Source organism: Anser brachyrhynchus (genome assembly GCF_964034855.1).
Source record: "Anser brachyrhynchus genome assembly, chromosome: 3".
Taxonomy (NCBI): domain Eukaryota; kingdom Metazoa; phylum Chordata; class Aves; order Anseriformes; family Anatidae; genus Anser; species Anser brachyrhynchus.
The window spans coordinates 69771219-69793387 of NC_137696.1; the positions used below are offsets into that span (position 1 = coordinate 69771219).

At 38.1% G+C, this 22169-nt stretch overlaps 1 protein-coding gene across 12 annotated transcripts in view; it reads right to left on the reverse strand.

Moving 5' to 3' along the window:
* TPD52L1 (TPD52 like 1) overlaps positions 1 to 22169 on the reverse strand; it is a 55860-nt gene that overhangs the window by 8121 nt on the left and 25570 nt on the right. For 8 of the 12 annotated variants that reach the window (XM_080586268.1, XM_080586272.1, XM_080586264.1 and 5 more), the window contains 4 exons: positions 20106 to 20254; positions 9101 to 9202; positions 2777 to 2791; positions 60 to 98 (listed from right to left, as the gene is read on the reverse strand). In XM_080586268.1, coding sequence (XP_080442394.1) covers positions 60 to 98; positions 2777 to 2791; positions 9101 to 9202; positions 20106 to 20254 — 305 coding nt within the window. The other 4 variants (XM_080586269.1, XM_080586267.1, XM_080586266.1 and 1 more) reach the window with 3 other exon arrangements.

The following is a 22169-nucleotide window of genomic DNA, read 5'->3' on the forward strand; positions in this document are numbered from 1 at the left end:
CCCCCCTCATTACAATGCTGAACGTCAACATAGTGAGCACAATATGGGTAGCATATTACCTCATTGCAGGCATGCTTATGGAATGGCGAATAGAGTAACTGTGGGATGAAAGCAAAAGATATGGAAAAAAAGCTGTAAAATCCAGTTTGCAAAAAGATCACAACATACTGTTTTTATTTTTTGAATATAACTATTTTTAAAGTTCACATAAGAGTACTGGCACTCCACTCCCGATGGCAACAGCTTGTCAAACTTACCTGTGAATTCCAGCTCACATTCAGCACTGAAGATCTTGCCACCACACTGTCAGGTCAACTGAACAGCAATTGCATAGGGCTCAAAGAATAATGAAGTTCCTGGCAATATCCGTTTAAAGGACACAGAACCAACCCCGCTATCTACACAGACATGCAACCTACGACAGAGGAACGGAAAGCTACCTTCATGTTCCTCAGTCACAGACAATAAGCTTTGTGCTTGGTGAATGCAGCATGCCTCAGGTCTGTGAACCTGATCAGAGCTGGTTCAAAGCAGTAGGTAGGCAGGCAACTGCCTGCCTCTGTTGCATGTAAAATGCATATAGCCAAAATGGACAGTACTAGCCCCCAGTTTGTATAGCCTAACACAAGAGGTTTTTTCAACAGAGAAGCAAGCAAGCCACTCAGCTGTAACAGTTTCCTATCTCTTGTGGGATCACCAAGCATAGAAAGCACTGTTCTCCAAAGCTCTCATCCACCTCTCCTTGCCACGCTCTTTTCTTCCCTCCTCAGACTTCCCAGCAGTGTGTGTATCAGGATGTTGGAAGGCAGAGGATGGAGTCTCTACAACACTCAAAAAATCTCCTAATCCTCTTCTGCACCTCTACCCCTGCAGCTGGCTTCCCATCCTAACCTCTTGACTTAACTAGCCACATTCTTCTACCTGAGCCACCAAAGTCAAATCTGCTGTCCTAATTTCACTACTGCTGGAAGCATCAACACTGTTCTGAACAGTCTTTATTTGAAGTGCAAGAACTGTCCGTAACTACATTTACATCTGAACATGTAAGTTGCACACTGCAAGAGTATGTGCTGTTTCCAAAATTCATGTGTGGCTACTTTCAGTGTTGAGTGACAGCTGCAGCTTGGTCTGATTGAAAAAAGTAAGAGCGTTAAGGGACAGCAACATTTGGCGGCAATCAAGCAAAGCATGATCATAGCATTAAAAATGAGAGCTCTCATATAAACAGCACGTTTGTTCTAAACTATACAAATTCAGAGAGGCACTGTGTTGATAAATACACAAAAGCAATTTTTTTTTTTTTTTTTTACAGATTCAGGGCGGGGGGAGCTATTTGGCAAGAAGGTGCGACAGAGAGACTTATACGAACTGTTTTCTGTTGTGTGCATGCCAAGCTTTTGCTAAACTCAGATAGACAGAAACCGACACCAGACAACACAGTTTTCATGTTCAATTTTTCACATCATATTTAAGATTTATGAAAAACTAGCCCAAACATTTCATGAGTGCAGATCTTTAACAATTCTAGTTAATTGAAACAAGCATGCTTGTCGTGTTAGTCTTATAACACATGATGAACAGGTAGAAAATAAGAGTTTGGAAGTATTTCAGCATACACTGCTCCTCTTCTAGCAGCAAAACATTTCAAATATAAAGATCTGAATAAGAAGATTACACTGTGCCAAATTAAATTCGCACAGCTGAGAGATGGCATGTGACAGATGATCTGAATACTAAGTGAATATTTTACTAAGTTCATCTTTTAATTTCTTTAAAAAGGTGAGGATGCAAGTTGTAAGAATAGTGACAATACATATCATGTTTTACTGGAAACTTAAAATACTAATCTTTTTTAAAGACATCCCTGTCTGTGATGGTGAAGGATTTCAGGGGCTCAGTGCAGAGGCAGAGGACGGAGATCTTTCATGACAAATATTGCCAGATACTATGTTTTGTTTCATGTCAGAGTGAGATAATAAGGTCAATCTATACCACATTTTGAAGTTTTCTCAATGAAGTAAGAGCCCTCATTAGGACGACACTTAGCTGAACAGAGAAGTTTTTCTCAAGCTGCCCCATGCACTGGCAGCACTACCAGGCCAGATGGACTGCAGGCACTCAGGGCTGTTCAGCCTCTCTGCTGGGTGTACTGACGTAAAGCCAAACTGCGTATAGAATCTCTCAGTATACATAATTCATCATATGTCGAAGTGCTTTACAGCATCAGTATATTTAAGCTGCAAAAAATACAAATACCGTTTGTTTTTTTTTTAAATTAGGTTAAGAATCAGTCTTACCACTGGAAATTTTCCCAGGGCTGAAGACTTTTAAACAGTCAGCATGTAGGCTTCATGACTAATGTAATTTTGCTTATTGATGAGGCGGTAATTTTTTCTTTTAAATAAATCTTTACAAAAATGTGCTGGCTGAATAGAAATTTTGTGGTGTGCAGAGTTCCAACCTCTGACAGAAAATGATGGTTAAGAGAATGGTATTACATATAAGCAGGTTTCCCCAAGAGCATCTTTTGAATGCATTCATTATTTGAATTTGAGACTAATCTACTCAAGAGCAAGGCAAACATACTCTAGCCACGCTGTCCAGTCCTTTCCTCATTATACTCAACATGCTGTAAAAATGAGGCATTTCACTTTAAGTAGAAAATATTTTTATCATACATAACGAAGTTGAAAGGAGAGAGATTACTGTATTACATTCCATAAAATAAATCCTGTTAAATACAGAGGCAGTTTTTGAGGACAATAATGTGTCTTACCTAATTGAATGCGATCTTTGGTGGATGCACAAGAAAAGAAAGGCAAGAGTTAGAAGTATTATGAAAATGCAACAAAAATTTACATATGTATCTGTAGCATGCCAAACTGCCCAAGGAGAAAAAGAAAATCATTTGCATCCAAATCTTCTTGCTGGAAATCACACTAGGCTGTGGATCCGTTCAGATTCCTTCAAGGCAAGAATTTTCACACACTCCTTCACTACACACAGTTGTATATCCTCTTCATTAGATCAGATTTAATCAACGTTAACTGGTTTCCCTCTCAAAGTCCTACGTTACCCTCATTAAGGAGGAAGTACAGGCTAACTGGAAATTTACGTGTACATCAGCAAATGTCTTCCTCACTCCTCCCTCTACATTTTTTAATCATCTGAGTTGAGATAGATACAACGAAAAAATAAAAAACTTTTTAATTCCTAGAATTGCATTTTCTAAAATACCTCTTCCTTGTTTAAATTAGTACTTGAAACACTTCGACACTGTTTTCCAGCTCACAAGAAACTTAATGAAGGTAGCGGAACTGGGACAGTCACACTGATACGCAATATTTAAAGGATGTCATTAAGGTGCCAAAGTCAAGAAATGATGAGGCAGACAGCCTCTCCTTCATCAGTGTATTATTGATGTAGCCTTAATTAACGACCACTTCAAGGCAACACCTGCCTCATGCAGCGAGCCAGATAGGTGGCACACGCTTAATGAACATTCTTCAATAGTTATTCTTCACATCCTTTTCCAGTGCGTGGTGTGATGCGTTATTTACTGCACACTATTCACACCGTGCTCTGAAGAAAAGCACGGATTTCTTCACAGTTATTTACAGGGCTCATCACCATGTACACATGCACTTCTCGTACATATATGGATTTATCTCCACAACACGTTTCTGCCTAGAGCAGCTTCAGCAATACTGTTGCCAGTCATAACCTTCTTCTACTACCTGCTGCCTCCCAGTACCAGCCACCCCCTGCTCCATGCTAACACAGATATTTGCACAGCCATGTGATAAGGGAATCTGTGTTACTGCAGAGCTCTAAAAATCAGCTTGACTGAAGGGGCAAGTGACAGTAGAAATGAGAGAAAACAGCTGTTTCACCTGTCACCGAAAGAAATGCTTAGGAAATTACATTTTGAAACAAGATAATATCATCATCTCCTTTAGAGGGGATATTAAGAGACACTGAGGTTTAAGGATGATAGCTTGGTGTATGACAGCTACATATTTCAGGGAATTTAGCTCTCAGTGACTTCAGCAACAGTTTTTAAGTGTCCGGAGCACCCCTAGGTGATGGAAATGCACAAAGAGAAGGCACAGCAAGCATCCGCTCCCACAGCACTAAAACAGGTTAATGATTCCTGAGCCATCTTCAACAGATATTGGCCTAACCTGCTTCTAAAAACATCCAATGTGAGAGATTTCACAGCCTTCAGAAGTAACCTGTGCCACTGCTCAGTTTCATAGCTGAATGTTTTCCTGAACTTGCACATAAAACTTACTACATTACTACATTCTCCCTCTTCTTTCTTTATTCAGTCCCATTTTTCTATGCCAACTTGTTCACATACTGTCACTGGCTGTATTTTCTGAAGCTCTGAATATTGCTGCGTTATTTCTCCACATTTCTTACAGTTCACGTGCACACCCTGCACTGCCCTGGATACTCCAGCTGAGACCTTATCTGAAATGAGCAGAGCAGAGCAATCCTCCCCCAAATCTTGTAGGCAACACTCCTGTGGAAGCTGGAATTAAGTTTGTAGTAGCAAAAGTAGCATGACAACATTGAATTGTGTCACATTTGCGAGCCACTAGCCTAGCACGTACTAGGCCCTTTTCTGCAGAGCCAGTGCCCAGCTGGCTGGTCTGTACTCACCATCTCTGTGTTTGATTTTTTGCCCTCTGTCAATACAGTACCTTACTTTCCTTCATCAGTTTTTATTTCAGCATTTAATTTTGAGTTCTACTCCTGCTGTCTAAAGTTGCCTCGATTCCCTCCCACTGCAGTCATCTTGGGGTTAAGTGCATACATGATGCCATCACCTAAACCAGTAGTGAAAGTGCTGAAGAGCAACAGACTCAGGACAGATACCTGCATAATCCTATATTATGATGAGACCTCTTCCCTATTCCCTGAATGTAATTTTCAGCTCCCTATGCCCTCTTCCTGCTAAAACAGTAACACTATCCTGTGCCTCCACTCCATCCTCTACTACAGGTGGTGCCAGTTCAAAATAATCTTGACAAACCCTTTTTTGCTTTTGTCATTGTGCTATCTTCTAGATGTTTAGAAGGCAACAGGTTAATTCTTTCCTCCAGTATCTGGTTTGCATTTCCAGAACTTCCCTTGTCCCTTTCCAGAGGGATGAACTTTGCTTTCCTCCACCACTCTGGGACCTCCTGTGCTTTCTCTGTTGGCTCCAGTCTTCTCTGAGAGGCACATTCATCTGCTTCATTCACACCACCAAGCTCTTCCTGACTGTCCTCTGTCTCCTTCCACATGTCCCTTTCAGCTGCTGGCAGCACTGAGGAATTATATTACCTTCATTCATTTTCAGAGTTTGCTTATCCCAGGCAACGAATTTGAAAGAGGTCTGCGTGATCATGTTATTAAAGAGAATGTATGAGACAACTGAATGAAGGATGTATAAGCAGTATAACTGCTGACATCCTAATCTGCATGCATGCCTTTGTTAGCTTAGTCTTTAAATGCATTTACTTGGATAGTAATGTAAGTGGTAGTGTACATATAGTAGTAATGTATGTAGTTTCCTTATTTATTTTTTCTTCTTTAAAAGAAAACAAAAAAAAATCAGAAATTCTCCCACTTGGTATGACGACTTGTTTCTAGATAAGCCATAAGCAGATCTGAAACTCTTAGACCCACACAGACAGCTGTAGAGTAGTTCAGTAGTATTGCAGGACAAGATCCAAAGTTCACCATTATGTAAAGGAGCTGGGGGTAAAGACCCTCAGCCACATATCACATCTGCTCAACACAGCAAGAGACATGTTGAAATGTAATAACATGTTGAAATGTGTAACCTCTGCTTCTTAGAGATCTAGGCCCACATTGCTGCCCTATGAGTGACCTGGGACTCCCCTCTTCTCCTTTGCCTTCCTTAACCATGTCAGAAAATGTTCACAGAGATGATAAGAGCTGAGAGTGGAAGGCAAGAAAAAAACCTGATGGCATCAGAATGACTGTAAGCTCTTTCAAAACAGTCACCACCCCAGGCAGGGGTAAAGGCCAAACACATCAGACTTCTCAACATATGAGGAATTACGATGATCATCTGGATTTTAGAAAGCAGTTTCAAGTGTCCATTCTGAACAAAAGCAGAACAGGGATTAGCATCTGGATGCCACTGGTGAGCATCAGCCTTAATGCCTAAACAATAGAATTAAGCCAGAATCTGATGTGTGTTTAAACCAGCATTAAGGGATGGGTTCATGATAATCCATATGCATGATCACTGAAATAAAATTGTATGGATTAGCAAAAAAAGCAAACAATGAAACAAAGGATGCGTGCCTCCTTACAGCTTATTCCTCCAACCATGGCTAGCGCTGGAGTGGGAGAGGAGTAGAATTTAAACACGGCCATTTATGTGATAACATTTACAGTGTGACCCCTCACAGAACTGAACCTGCACCAAGATCTTCCACCAGTTTCATTACCGGGGTGAACATACAAAGCGTTACTCCAGACTTAGGCTGTTCAGCAGATGTAGAACGTCCGGTTCATGCCATGCTTTATGTAACACGGGGACACTGGCTATACTGCTTGCTTCTTCATTGCCATATGTCAAGAAAGCTCTCATAATTGAAAACCTAACTAAAAACAGCATGCTTCCACAAAAAATGGCAGTGCTAGTAAGTTCAAATTTTCCTGAAAAATGTTTTAAGGTAATCATTTTGATCAAATTAAGCTACTAGAAACAAGCTTCTCAATTAATCAAAACATTTATGGACTTAGCTTCTACTTTGAGCCCTTGGCTAAAGGGCTAATGAGTTAAATACCACCCATCTGCTTTCCACGTGCTAGTCAGAAGTGTGATCACCATGGGGGTAGGGGCTGGCATTGATAACTAGGTGAAAGAAAGCAGCCATTAAGGGAAATATTAAAGGAAAAATGTCATTTATTATGGTGAAAACATTTCTGCCTTTGGAGAAATCTCACATACTATGCAAAGCACAAGCAATAGGACCTGAGAAGTACTAAGTTGTTAGTCATCCTTCCCTCCAGCACCAAGAACCAGTGTTCTAGGTATTTGCACACCAACTCTTTGAGCACTGCTGTAGGATCCAAAGCATTGAAGCAGCAGCAGAACCTGTTCACTGAGCATTGGCCTTGTCTTTGTTATATGAGGAAGTGTTAGAAAGAGCACAAGACAAAACAGAATAGATGTGTGCCACATGCCACTTCTCATCATGAATTTCTCAAAAATACACAATACAACTGTGAAAAAAGGGAAGGCAGTAAGAAGAAACAGAGGCAGAAAACAGTATTGTGAAAACAACTCATGCAACTGGAACCTCAGCCTGTAAAGAAGGAACTGAACAAAATGATAAAACCTCAGGGAATCGTTAATGACATGAAGGACAGCAGTAGTACTACAATATTTCAATATTTCTCACAATAGAAGAGCCAGAAGGCAAAGTAAAGACCAAGTAGATTCAAAATAGGGAATGAATGAACGAATAAACACACCTCACACACCTCTTTATCACATAACTATCTGTTAATCTGGAGGGACATGAGGTGTTATGAATGTCAAAAGCTCTTGCAAGTTAAATAAATAAATAGTAAGTTTATGAAGAACAACCTGTCAAAGACTTTTAAATGAAAGCTTCCACCTCTGTTTCAGAAAATTTTCAGCTTAGATTGCTGGATGCCAAACAAATGTACCAGGAAAATGTAATTGCACATTTTTTTACTTTTATAACCTTTCCTAGGCATATACTATCAATATCTGTCTAGCTTTATTAAGTCAAAAAGTTCTTAGCTTATGTTCATAAACTGGTTGTAAGTCACTCAATAGATTTCTATTTTAAACTGTAATGTGGAAAAAGACATTGTAAAGCAGATCATACCATGATGAAGTTTTTCCTTTTTTCACCTGCGCCTATAAAAACAGCAATAATTCTCTAGAGGGTGTGTTTAGCTGTATGTAAGAGGCAGATGCGACTCTAAAGATTCCTGAAGATTCAAAGTAAAGATGAGAGTGGTAAAAAATCCATTTGCATTAAAAAACAAGAAAGTATTTGAAATACTGTAAAATGGATTCACACAGTGAGAATTACCAAAAAGTGAATATATACCATTATTGTTAATAAATGAGACCCTAATTCTGCAGCTCAGACAGTATATTGTAGTTATTCAAGTCCATTTATTTCATCACAAAAAATAAATTCCCTGAAACACCTGAGACGAAATTCTATAATGCTGCTATTAAGCTGAAAACTTACGTGCTGATTTGCAGAGTACAATTTCTTCATTTATGATTTCATTTTGAGGAACTTTAGATTGAACACTTTTAAAGATATACCAACATATAAAGCTCAGCTTTTAAGTTGTACTTAAATGGGAATTATTCCCCTCAATTCCTGTTATTTTCACTTTTTTTTTCTTTTTTTTTTTTCCCTATGCAAACAGAATAAAAATTTGCCTCCTATTTTAGGAGGCCTGGACTATCAGAGTGAAGCTCAAAGGCAATAATCAAACGCCTTTCAGATAAGTAAAACATTGAAAGTTAAAAACACCTAGAAACAAATATATGGAAAGTATGCAGATAGTGAGATACAGATAGAAGAAAAAAAAAAAAAAAAGAAAAGACAAGGGAGTAAGAGTTTCCTAAGTAACAAAGCCCGTCTTCAGGATGTGGTACTACTTTTGTTTTATCTTTTGTACACTTGAAAGAGCTGATATAAAACAGTCTGAAATGTTTATTTATTTATTTATTTAATATTATTTATCTTTCCAGGAACAGCTCCAAGGCAAGCTTGTTTTCTTCAGATGATCTTTGCCTCCAGAATCTATGTATGAATAAAACAGGGTTAATAAAGATCTAACTGCAGTATTTAGTATTTTATTTGTATATTTCCTTGAGCTTGTAAAATTAAAATTATATCTTCATTCATCGTTATCCCTTCTTTTTGGTTCAGAACAATTAATGTTATAAACTACTTTAATTACAAACTACTTGAAACTTTAGAACACTAATGTAGGTGGAAAAGAAAAGCTGAGGAGAAAAAACATAACAAGTCTGTCAAAGTAAGAACAGAGAAGAAGCAGATCCTTGTACCTCATATCTCCGAACTTCTTGCTGATAGCAGTTCCTACATTGCTGATAGCTGCTGTTGCTTTATGTCCTGCATGGCTCAGGGTCTCGTGTGTTTTCTTGTAACTACAAAAACAGAGAACAGAAATAATAAGTTTTTAAAAAGAAAGGCTATAATCCCCTGCTATTATTTTTCCTTATTTCTGCATCTTAAAGTCCCACCCATCAAAAACTCAAGAAAAATAGTAACTGTAGCACAAATCAAATTACAAAGTTGCCCACTTCTGCACAGCTTTGTAAATGCAGTTTAATCCTAATGCAAGCAAAGCACTCTTCAGAGCAATCCTTCATCCTGTCTGTCCCCCTTGAAGATAACATCTTCAGAGAGGGTAAGCACAAGCTGTTAGAAGCAGAATGGAGTGATTTGTTGAATACTTGTTTGATACAATTTCTGTAAATTTACATCAAATAAGCATTCTCTCAGCAGACGCTGACTTTCTGGCACAACCTGCACTCTAAAGCACAGAAAGAATCAGCTAACATACGTGCTCTTCCATGCATACATACACATTAGATACATCTAAAAGATGCACTTCAAAATTATTTATTGGTATTTCAAATTAGACAACATAGATCAAATTTGTTTCCATATGCTACAATTCTACCTTTATATTTTTTATTTTTTAAACGTAAAGGAAGAAGGTTTTAGGAAAGAAAGAAAGATGAAAAAATCTAGACAGTGAATGCATATTCTAAATAGCACCGATCACTGATTTGTTTTTTGAAGTTACTCATTTCATGCATAGCATATACATTCAAACACAAAATCATCTTAATTTACTGATTTGGACTATATGCTCCAATCCACACAGATCCTTCAGTACAGTTAAGTCGCGTTCTCATAGTAATCAAGCTTTTCTGTACACATGCCTTTTTTTGCTCAGTAAACTAACTGAACATGTCAGAGATTTCCTTCCAAGGAAATCATCTGGCACTGGGAGCAGTGACACAGACAAGTTCATAATTAGAAGTACTGGCCTAGTAAGAGAAGGAGAGCTTATTACAATCAGTCTTGTATCCTGTGGTGCACCTTGGCAGACAAGGACTGCAGAAACGATCATGAAAAATTCAGAAGTACAACTCCTTTGGTCCTACTTCTCCTTTGAACAAGTTCCGTAAGATTGCAAATGTGTACCAAAATACACCAGAGATTAATACAAAAATCCCACTGCCTAATTCTTGCAACAGAAACAGAGTATTTTCTTCTAACTTTTAGATATATGAATGCAATATAACTTGGTAGAGATAGGAGGAGAAATAAGAAAAGATTAACATTTGCAATAAGGCACATCACATTTTACGTCAGGCCCTTTTAGCCCTGGTAGTACCTACAGCTGGAAGTCCACCAGTGAGGCCTCTGCTGTACAAACCATGGGCTAGAAGGCAGATACCAGGTAATGCTTTACTCTTTCAGACAGAATTCTATCAACCAATTTTTTTCCCCAGCACAAATACTTTGATTTTATGTTCCTAACCCCCAAAATACCTTAAAGACTGCCTAACAAGTTCTAAAACTGCCACGTGAAACGTGTCAATCTGTGAAGGTGCTCGTCTCTGTCTCCACTGACTAGAACGGAAGCTTAAAGGAAGCAGCTGAGGGTACCAGATCTCCAGAAACCAGGAGTTTGTTGGATGACTTGAATTAATCTCAACCACTAATGCTGAATGGCAACAAAGGCTAAAACATTGCAAAAGTAACAGAGGGAGCACAAAGTGTAATTAGAAAGGAAGTAGCGCTGGTTATGCCCGTTTTCTCTTTTTCAGGTGCAGAGCACGAACAAAACCAAAGAGATGTTTTTTACTGGGTCTCCTTTCTCCTCAGCCTTGCTGTTTTTCACAGGACACAGCAAGGTTGCAATGTTCTTATTTCACTGAGGCCTCGTTCTCTAGCTTGATTGGTTAAATCTCTGTCATTTTCTTGATGTCAGTGGACATACTCTCATCTCAGAGAGTGGAATGAGACCCTAAAATAGATGCTGATGATGCCTCACTTGAACTACGAACGTAAGTGTTGCCTATGCGAATAACTAAAAAAAACAAAACACCTTTCCATTACCTGCTAGTTTATACATATATATGGGCATTTGTTAAAATGCCCACGTTATTGCATACATGCCTTTAAACATCTTCCTAAAGAGGTTTCCAAATCTATTCAGCACAGTTCTGTTGATGACAAAAATGAAGGCCAAGATTTGACTTCCAGGTCTAAAAGGTCCTTGGTAGCAGGGCAAAGCTCGTTTCACCTATGCTCCATCCAGTCTGGTCACACCACCTCTAACCAAACATACCCAGCCTTGGCACAGACTTTGGGATGACCATTGGCTCAGCTAGTTCTACTACGAGAAGACAGGCAAGAGGGACCATGGATCTTTTTGCAAATTACTGTGTTGATATTCAGTTCAAATCTTAAGCCTGTTTTTAACTATCAGACAAATTTTCATTAAGTTGAACTCTTACCCTAAGTTGCATTTGCAGAAGTAGATCTACCCCCAACACTTCCCTTCCTTTGTCACCTCCCCACCCTTTTATGGGGGGGTCTGAGTCAGAAATCAGAAAGCATCACAGGGATGGTCTGAGAACCAGGGCCATAATAAGGATTAGAATATTTTCAAGATCAAAGTGATAGCCATATCACTAGCCATATCATTAGCCATACAAAAGCATACGCAAAATTCTATATATATGTTCAATGAAGTTGATAATCATATAAAAATATATCTAGGAACAAACACTGTTTAAGTACAGGCTGATTGTACATAGTAAAGTATTTTGCAGCCTTCACTCTGAGTTTTTTGTTGTTGTTGTTCAATACACTCCATTTTATGCAAGGGCATACTTAGCTTTATGAGATTGTATCTCCATGTCCTGCCTTTGCGCTGCAGGTTCTTCACACCATGTAAAACCATTAAGAGAATAGTCCCAAATGCCCCCACACAGCAGACACACATCCCTTCAACTGAGAAACAGTAGAGCCCCTTTCGTATTTCTAACATTACTTTGGTCAGAATACACCTTCTGGGAACTGGCTGAAATGACTCTGATTTGCATTTCCTCTGTAAATCCCCTAAGTGCAATGTCCTCCCCAGTATTTTTACCAGCAAGAAAGACCTGGAGACTGCATTTATGTTTCTAATACTTTTGATGTTACACAACAGTGTAAATCCAGCTAAGACTGTTATGCAACTGGTCTTTTTTCAGCATCAACTTGCAAAAATGACCTTTGACATGCCTTCCCCCACCAGCAATGCTGAAGAACAGCTTTAAGGAACAAAACCAACAAAGGTAAAAATGCTGTGCAACTTGTAATGCCTGCCAGCAGAGACAAGAAACGATAACTTGCATCTTAGTAGACCTTGCAGATAACTAGCTTAAGAATCAACACACCATCCCTGCCTCTCCACCATTATGCATATCAACGTCTTCTTCATAAATTAATGACCTTTCCAGAGTACAATGCCTTACTGCATTTAGTTATACTCTGTATTGCCATACAGCACAGTATTAGGTTTAGATATTTTTATTTCTAGATTGTATTTACAGCATTCATTCAGTACCTTCCCATTGTCACCACACCGGTATCAGTGACCTCCATCATATCCTTTCTGACCTCTGGGAACCTTCTCGATTGTATGTAACGTTAATAATATGAGCCATCAATTTTCATATTTGCATGTAACACACAGCAGTTTGTAGTTTTGTTTTAAGACACTGAACAGCTTGCATAATTTTCAGAAACCTCTAAGTGTAGAAATGAAGTTTGCTATTCCAGTTAAGAACTACTGACATTCATCCTAGGGAATAAAGTGCTATAGGTATGACTTTTCTCAAGGCCTCCTACCAACTGCTCTGGTGTGCCAAGTGATGTACAATACCTTCACATTCTCATCCTTTTGGCATCTGTTAGTGGCCAACATTAGGCAAGTACTGATCACTGAGATCATCAGGAAAGGTAAAAGCATCTCAATAGTGAATCATTGGCTAAAATAAAGTTCATGACTCTGAACCACAAGTCAAAAAGGCTCCAGCAGGAACTGGAATACCGTGAATTTAGGGCACAGAGGTTCCAGAAATACCACCTTCTACCAAGCCCACAGTGTGGTGCATTTTACACAAATACATCATCAGGCTCCATTCCTTTCTTTCTTACAGTCATACAATGTCACTATCATGGTCATGAGTTTAAAAACATTATGCCAGATGCCCAGTAGAATTAGTAAAAGCAGAAACAGGCTAACTTGATACAAGAGACTCTTGACTTAGGCAGTTAGAGTAGGAATATCTGCTCTGTTTTTGTGGCATCTAAACGTATTCCATAGCACAGGAGAATTTGTTATAGTGACTAACAAGGATCCAGGTTTATGCTTTTCATTTAGCACTTACTAATACTTACAGTGTATTTTGTAGACAAAAAAGGTTTAAATGGATATGGTATATGTGAATTGCTGGTACAACTGTAAAATTGTAAATCAAACTCATCATTTCAAATATTACCTTTTTCAGATGACTTTCAACTAAAAAATTTATCCATTGACTTCGATTATAACGTCTTTTTTTTAAATAAGGAATTCCTTTAAAATAGAAAATGTCTATAAAACTGATATTATTAGAAGTTATCATAAAATACATTGATATGGCACAATTATATTCTGACAACATGTTCTTCTCAACACACTTAAAAGAAGCTTTTAAGATACATCACATCTCCAGTACTGTTACATACACTGTTGACAAAACAGACTTGCAGCATATTTTGACAGCATTTTTACCTGACAGCTTCATATATGACATTTAGGTTGTATTATCTTATGGCAACCAAGTCTCACTGGCTCATTTTTACAGCCACTTAAAGCAAATTAAGGAAGATTACTATTTCCTTCTTGCATTAGCTTTTATGAAATGGTGTTTCATATAAAATATAGCCAAACAGCAAACATATAGAGAGGTTAGGGAACTTGATGTTTAAATGACCAACATCATCTGCAGGATAAGACAGGATAATCGTACTGCATGCTATTTGATCTCAGCTCAGCTCAGCACAGAGCTGCCCTTTACATGGCAGAGTTAAATCTAACCTTCCTTCATAAGCACAATATACGGCCTAATGACAGAAGTAGGCTACAAAGATAATATTAATATTTTGCATGGCAAGCTGCATATTTGACCTACTACAGTGAATAATAAAGATTTTAAAATCAGCTTCTGTAAAATATGACAACGCATACAGCTAATTAGCACATCTTCATTCAGCGTTGTTCTTCTCCATCAATGCTTGCTTGCAAAATTAATCCATTTGTGAAACCCACTTCTGTGATGAAGATTACATAAGATGCAACAAAATGCAAACAATTAACAACAAAACCATATTGTAGAGCAGAGCCTGGTGGCACAAGCCACGTCCTATGGAGCTTGCTTCTTTTTTCTTTTCAAACTATTAGTCAGCTTAAGAATGTTATTTTCTGGAATCAACGTAAAGCATCTAAGTCTCTGAGAAACTCAACCAGAAAACTCTTTTGCTGTTAATTTTCTGTGAAAGAGAAGCTCAGTATTAATTAATTCTAATGCTCAAATGAAATAAATACATATATGAATAACAGATAACATATACTTAAAATGTTCTCTAAGAGCATTCATATTCCAAGATGCACTCTGAAGTGTCTACTTTCTTTAATTGCTCACATGAAATTCATTCCAACTTCAAAAACAACAACAGATGTATTTTTTAGACATTCTTCCTTTTCCCAGATATGCTGAGAATCGAAACTGTGCTGGCACTTGGATGGGTGCATATGCCTAAACCAGCCAAAGGAACTATGCCCCAGGTAGTTCCTCTCACATAGAGAGAAGAAGGGCAAAGCTGAGGGAACCGACCCTCTGCAGGCCACAGGGAATCTGCCTCAAGCCAGAAATCTGTGTGCAGCACACAAGATTTGGCTGTTCAGCAGGCTGGGGAAGAGTCATGGGTCAGGAAAGATTCCAGGCAACAGTGACAAATAGTCTGTGCTGTCTTGCACTGTAGTCTTCAAAACCATGGAAAACACTGGAGATACAACTGTGAAAGGCATTACTTGTGTGGTGTAGCATAGAATGAGAGAAGAAACAAGCAGTTCTGATACAGTTAATACCTGAGTAGAAAAGCCATATGTTGGCTTAAGCATAGATGATCTTAGGACATTCCAGGACAAAATTTCACAGTTTATCGCACCTTAAATTGTGCCAGTAATACTGTCTGTGGGCTCTGTACTGTAAACTACATCAAAAAAAAAAAAACCTATGCAGATTAAATGTATCTCTGCCTCCCTTTTCCTTTCTTCTCCTTTTGTTTCTGTTTTTTCCTTTTCTTTTCATTTCTGCCTTTCCATTCCCTTCCCTTCCTTTATTTTTTTTCTATCCCTTTTTCCCTTGACCTTCCCCTGGATATTTTAAAACCTGGTCATTACAGAGATTCCAGTTTACACTCATGCCTCCTCTTCTTATCGTAAGATAAGAAATTTACAGATATCTGCAATATATGTGTATACGTTTTCTGGGTCAAAACCATAATCAGAGTGGATTTTTCTCTGAGAAACTAGCAGTACATTCAATGATCTGGAACAGATCACCTGAAGTCACTACGGAATTTCCATTAGCTGAAGCTTCTGGCATAAACAAATGGCCATATAGTTTTCAGGAATGGGACAATGAGAATAGATTATGTTAAATTCCTGAAGTCCCTTCTCCAACCTTACTTTCCATTATGGCTCCCTTCCAAGTTCAAGGCAATAGGTATATGTAGAAAAATGGCCAAAAAAACAATGTCTTTGAAAAAGGCACGAACATTGAAAGGCCTGACCCAAAAGACACCAAAAACCACTGGAAGTTAGAGGCTCCCTTTATTTCCATATAGTTCACACCCACACACAGGTAACGCGCTTGCTAAAGCCAACATGCCTATTTCTTCACTTACACAACCGGTGCATTTACTTGCAAATTTAGAGGAGAAAATGTCAAAAGGTGATTACATATTGCAATGAACAGGAACACCCACATTTCCATTACTACCACTCATAACAAGCATGTGTGTGGGAACACGGTATACCAAGTTCTTAAAAGTCACAGTAGGCCTGTGGCTGCCCACAAATTATAGCCAACTTCCTGAGAAGATTCTGATCCTCTGGCACACATTGCTATATATTTAATGTTATATTAATGGAGGCTCCAAGTACTGTAGATTTTAAGTCCAAAACACATGCAGTGTAACTATTACTTTCTATTTTCTTATCATCCGGCAGAAATTTGAATTACAAAACATGAGTTCCCACTATTTGTGGAAACCTATACAGTTGTCCTCAGGTTCCCTATCAGCAGAACTAAGCTTGCAAATATAGTTTTCAGTGAGTAGTTGAAGAAGAGATCCTTATTCTGCTTCTGTAGGGAAAGGCCAATTTAAAAATAAGAAAACGGTTCTTCACAGTAAGGGTGATCAAACACTGGAATAGATTGCCCTGAGAGGCTGTAGAGCCTCCAGCCTTGAATATGTTCAGAACTTGACTGGACATAGTCCTGAGCACCCTGTTCTAGTTCACTCTGCTCTGAATGGGGGAGTTGGACTAAATAATCTCCAGACTTTGCCTTTGTAAAGATTTAACCTAATTTTGTACAGAATCATGGAATAGTTGAGCTTCGAAGCAGTCATCTTATCTGTATGTGGTACACAGTGAAAATCTCAAGTACCAAAGGGTAGAAAGCACTGTGAAAACTTTATAGAAGCACCACCAATCAAAAATATTTAGCTAAGTAAACACACTGCATTTAGGTTAGATAAAACCTTTCCTTTGTAGCAGAATGTTAATTAGAAAAGCTCAGTTGTGGTCTCTAAATATCACTGTAAAGATATTTTTAATGACTCCTTAAGCTAAAATAAATAACCTGGAAATCTGCTAACATTATCCTTCTTCTAGCATCTAAATAAATGAATTATCTATGTTTAAAACATAAATAAAAACCTGAATTGCTTGAAGCTAACATAATATCCACCCACCTCTACTCACTGAAACCCTGATCTTTAAAAAAGTTGTGTGTGGGAAATCATACCAGCTGAGCCTGCTACCTGCCCTAACACGCGTTATACTAAATATCAGCGCATTGAAGAATAGCAGAAGAACAAGGAGCATAAAAAATGTATTATGATACTGGTCAACATCATAAGTGAATGACTTCCATGTATATTTCATAGAAGACTGAAAAATGCAAACAACGTTACAGATTTTCTTTAGAGAAAAACAAAGCTGATTAAAAAAAATGGTTTAATACAGGAGAAGCTGCACATTACTTTTGCAAATACAAAGTCTTACTAGAGGTGGTTAGAATTGCTTTTGCATACACCAAAGCATGCATTAATGACAGGGAAACAGACTTTGTGCAGAACTGTATGCTGAGCCTGCCATAATCTTGAATGAAGGACATTAGTCTACTTGACCTCAAGCTCTGTCTTTCCTTTGCATGAAAACAATTTTTTTTTTTAACCTTTTTAATCATAACAGAATTCTTTAATGATAATTCCTGACATGTACATACCAACCATACTTAGGCTAACTTTTAAACTACCTGGCCAACCTTTTAAATTGTAAAAGCTTAAAAATAATCAGGATCTCAAGTTTACATTCAGTCATTCCAGGTGGCATCCATCCTTTGAGTTAGGTACTGAGTCTCTAAGTCCACTTTAGCCCTAAGAATACATCCCTAAATAGAGGGCTTTAAAAGAGTATTAATACTAAGGGGGAAAAAAAAGGCACCTAATTGTTCTTTGTGGGTTTGAAAAGCTCTCCATTAAAGAAAAGTGGTTTTAATTTCTAGAAAAGCACAGCTACTACAAAACCCAGTAAGATTGAGTGAAAGCAAAACTAGCCTCCTTAAAAACACATCTCTTTGGAATTTAAAATGACTAATTGTGGATTTAGAAGCCTAAAATAAAGGAATGTAAATATTTTGAACTTTTATTTTTTAAAGCAAGCTTTTCAACCTTACTAAATCAGAGAATATTGGTGAGTAACACTACCCCATTGCTATTTTGGTGTAACAACGATGAATCACCTCTATTACTTAACACATCTATTCTTAAGAATGCTGAACTACCATGATTTATACAGTAAGTGTCAGTCAGAATTACAGAGCAGTTGAACTATGGATAACAGGATTTTCAAGGGCACAGATGAACTCCTCCTGCTCAGTTCTAAACACTGGTGGCCTTGAGGTGGACACTGAGCACCTACTGGCTCATTGTTTCTGAAGCTCATCTTAAAGAGTAGCAGATACCATACTAATAAAGTCTATTAAAGTCTCTTTATCCTTCTGGAAAATGTCAACACTGTGAAGGGAAAATGAAAAGTTGTCTTAGAATTTGGTAAAAATTTTAAATTTATAGTTTTTAATTTTGAAATTCTGCTATCTGCTAAATCGAGTTTAATATTACTGGACCTGCTCTGCTCTCTTTCTTTGGGTCCTGTGGGACTGCTCCATTGTGGGTGGTGCCACTGCCCTACCTGCCTTGCTGTTGACACCCAGCTCACCTCTGGTGTGGAGAAACTCACTCTTGCTTCTCCCTAAGAGTCTCAAATCCAGCTGTCAATTGCGAAAAAATAAAATTAAAAAAAAAAAAGTAACTTTTCAGACAGCATTTCATGAAAGTTAAGTTCTTCTTTCTACCAATGTTGTTATTAATTTGGACCAAAAAAAAGTTTTAGAGGAATATAGAATATGGTGTTTTCATATTTATAAGTATAAAGATCAGTACTAGCTGAGACCAACCCCTCAGTAATTATCACGGCCTTCTTGCAGCTTCGGAATTCACAGTTTTATTTGTCATCTCTCTCAGTGACGCTCTATTTCTCAATCAGCTTTTACATAATTGACACAGAACAGAACGTGTTTGAAACTTAGAAAAAACACTACCTATTCCAGGCTCAAACACTTTTTTGTAAGATTCAGGACAGGTCTTATCACTATTTCCATATGTGTATTTTTAACTCCTTCTTTAACCTAGACAAAAGGTTTGTGCTAAGAGTTCTTGGCAGCAAGATGCAACTCAAATAACATCCCTCCCCAGCTTCCTCACCCAAGATTTCAGACTTTTTTCAAATGCACCTTCCTGGAAGGCAGTAACTGGGTTAGACCACAGACTGCCACAGTATAATTGGTCTTGTTCTAGAAGAAAAAAAATCAAGTTAAAAGCATTTCAACAGCAGCAGTGAAGTAACAATTCACATTTCTACATTACCTTTCACCCTGGGAACCTAAAGCTGCTTACACATACAAGACGAGTTTCATTGAACTCTTGTGGACTAGTTACCCACACTGCACAGTGGTAAACCGAGGCTGGGATATGCAGCTTACCAAAGAACACAATGCTGGCAAATAACAAAAAACTTGATATACATAGGACTTAATAAAACCTCAAAGATAGCACAGTTACCCCAAGATCTATTTTGTTGTTTCTTTTGGACCTACAAAATCAGGAATTCAACAGTCATACATCAACTGATTCTGTCAGTTATTCTTTAGAATTCAGATGATGGTACTGTTTTTTTTTTTTTTAATAGTTGCTAATATTTTAGTAGTCTTTCTTTTATGTTGTCTGTCTTGGAAGTTCAAAAAATATAACACACAGATCAAGAAGGATTCTTTCTCTCCTTAGTAAGGACTCTGTAGGAACGTGTCATGGGACATGCAGATGACCTTCTCAGTTCCATAAGAGTTTCAGTTTGCTGTGATTTTGCAAGGGTGAGGTGTGACACAGTAGCAAAGCATGTTGCTGCTGTGGAAGGTTTGTTTTTTTCAGGTCTCCTTGGTCTGAGAAGCCTGACATATTTGTCCCTGTCATCTACTCCCTCTGGCAGGTATTCCTATTGATACATTTCATACCAGGGCTCATCAAAGCAATACCCCCAACATGCTACACAACACATCACAATGAATTTGTGCAGTCTGTACTCACGCAGAAGTTGTCTGCATGTCATGCCAGCTTTTGCTAAAGTTCTGCTTCAGTTCATTCATCAGGCTTATGCCAAGCTTTTGTTTAATTTCAACCAGGTGCTTTTCTTTGGCTGCTAATACTTGCCGCAAAGTTGAAATTTCGTCCTCTAGCTGAGAGAAACAAAGAGGGAGGAGAAAGGAGAGACACGTTAGCCTGTTCTCACAGCACAATAAACACTATGCCAGGAGATTAAATGAGTCTCACACAAACTTGTTTTATTATTTATTTTATTTTTGTAGATGACTAGAGAGGCAGAGATTTAAGAGCTTGTGTAGAGCAAAAACATCCAGATCATGTTTGACACTACTGCTCTGAGTAACTTACTCTAACTGTGCCACCCATGTGCACTATTGTACTCGTGCACCTCTTAAGACAGAGAGAATTCTCCAGTCAGGAATTCACTATTCAGCAGCTTGACCAAGATCTGCCTTAGGAGCATCAGGAGTCTTGAACATCAGCTTTTCATTCACAAGTAGAATGGGAATCAGCAGGACAAAAGAAGACTGAATAATTCAGGTAGCTGTCTCTCAATGCACAGGCTTTTAACTTCAAATTTGCACTTTTTTTTTTTTTTTAAGTCTTGCACACATATAAAAATTGATACAAATTCATAGGAGCAGGTTAAAATAAATCATATTATACCACATGAGTTAAAAGTATCACGTTTTATCCCTATAGGTTAGGCTTACATACTTGAAAATAAAAATAAATAGCAGGCAGACTGTTAATGTAAAGGCACTACCTGAAGTATAGAATCATTCAAAAAACACAACAAATTAATGTTTTCAGAGCTCCTAGTCATTAACCAAACCACGTAAATTCAAGTTGTAAAGATGACATACAATCCAAACAATTCTCCCTGCAGTGGATGTTATTTCAATCATATTTAAACCAAAACTGAGCTTTAGCATGGCAATGACCAGAACACTTGACTAAGAAAAGGGACCACTGAAACAGTCAGCCATTGACTCAGGATGTTTATCCCTTGGACAGCACTCCTGCGAGCACAGGTTTGAATTCTTCGTTAGGAAGCCTCCTAAGCCAATTGTGCAAGCAGCACTCAGAGGTACTGAAGTTAACAAGGGTAAGTGACATGAGAGCAGCTGCCTTTCACTTCAGGTTTTTAAGTTCCCTTACCAACTGTGCTCCTTCCTCCATGTGTTAATAGGAGAACATATGGTAACGTGTCTGATTACCTTATGTTAAGTTCCCTGGAATGACAGTTTTCCTGTGATTTAACTCCATAGGCTGCAGGGAATGAATGAGGCAAGCAGCAGTAGAATCAGTTGTGACCTCCAGGGCTATATTTAGGATGTCAATACCAGCATTATTTTTATCTTACACACTCATGCATTCTGCTTCCCTGTAAAACTGGCTGCAAACTCATTGTCCTTTGAAAAATCTCACCCTTTAGTTCACCAGCTATCAGTTTCTCCTTTGTCACTACCTGCTATCTAAATTATTCAAGGAGCTCAGGAAAATTAAGCAGCAAGACTATGAACACAAAGCAAAATCATAACCTCAGCAAACCAGATAGCAGCATACACCAAGTCTTGTAAGGCCAACACTTCACTGATAGAATACCAAACAACCAAAAATTGCTTTATCCTTTCCCCATATCCATTATGCTCCATTATATCCCTAACCTGCAAATGAAATGCTGTCAAGAAGGCAGCATGAGTTTCCATTCTGAGAGGATAACTGGTAAAAATTCTTACAGAAAGGAGAAATCACAAATTTCAGCACACCGAAGATGGCAGTTTGCAACTCCCTTTGTTTGTTTCTCACAAGTTTGCCTGAGTAACACTGTTAAAGAATTTAACATTAATGCTTTCCATTTGGGGTAGCACTAGGCTGATCAGTAGGTGCCTGGATATGTAAACATTTGAAGGTTTCTATTAAAATATCCTTCCATCTGTTCACTTGAATAGACACACAAAGCTGTAAAGCCCTACGCAAGCATTAACCCTGTGCTCAATGGAGCAACCATTAACATTTTTGATGGTATTAAAGATAACAAATTAT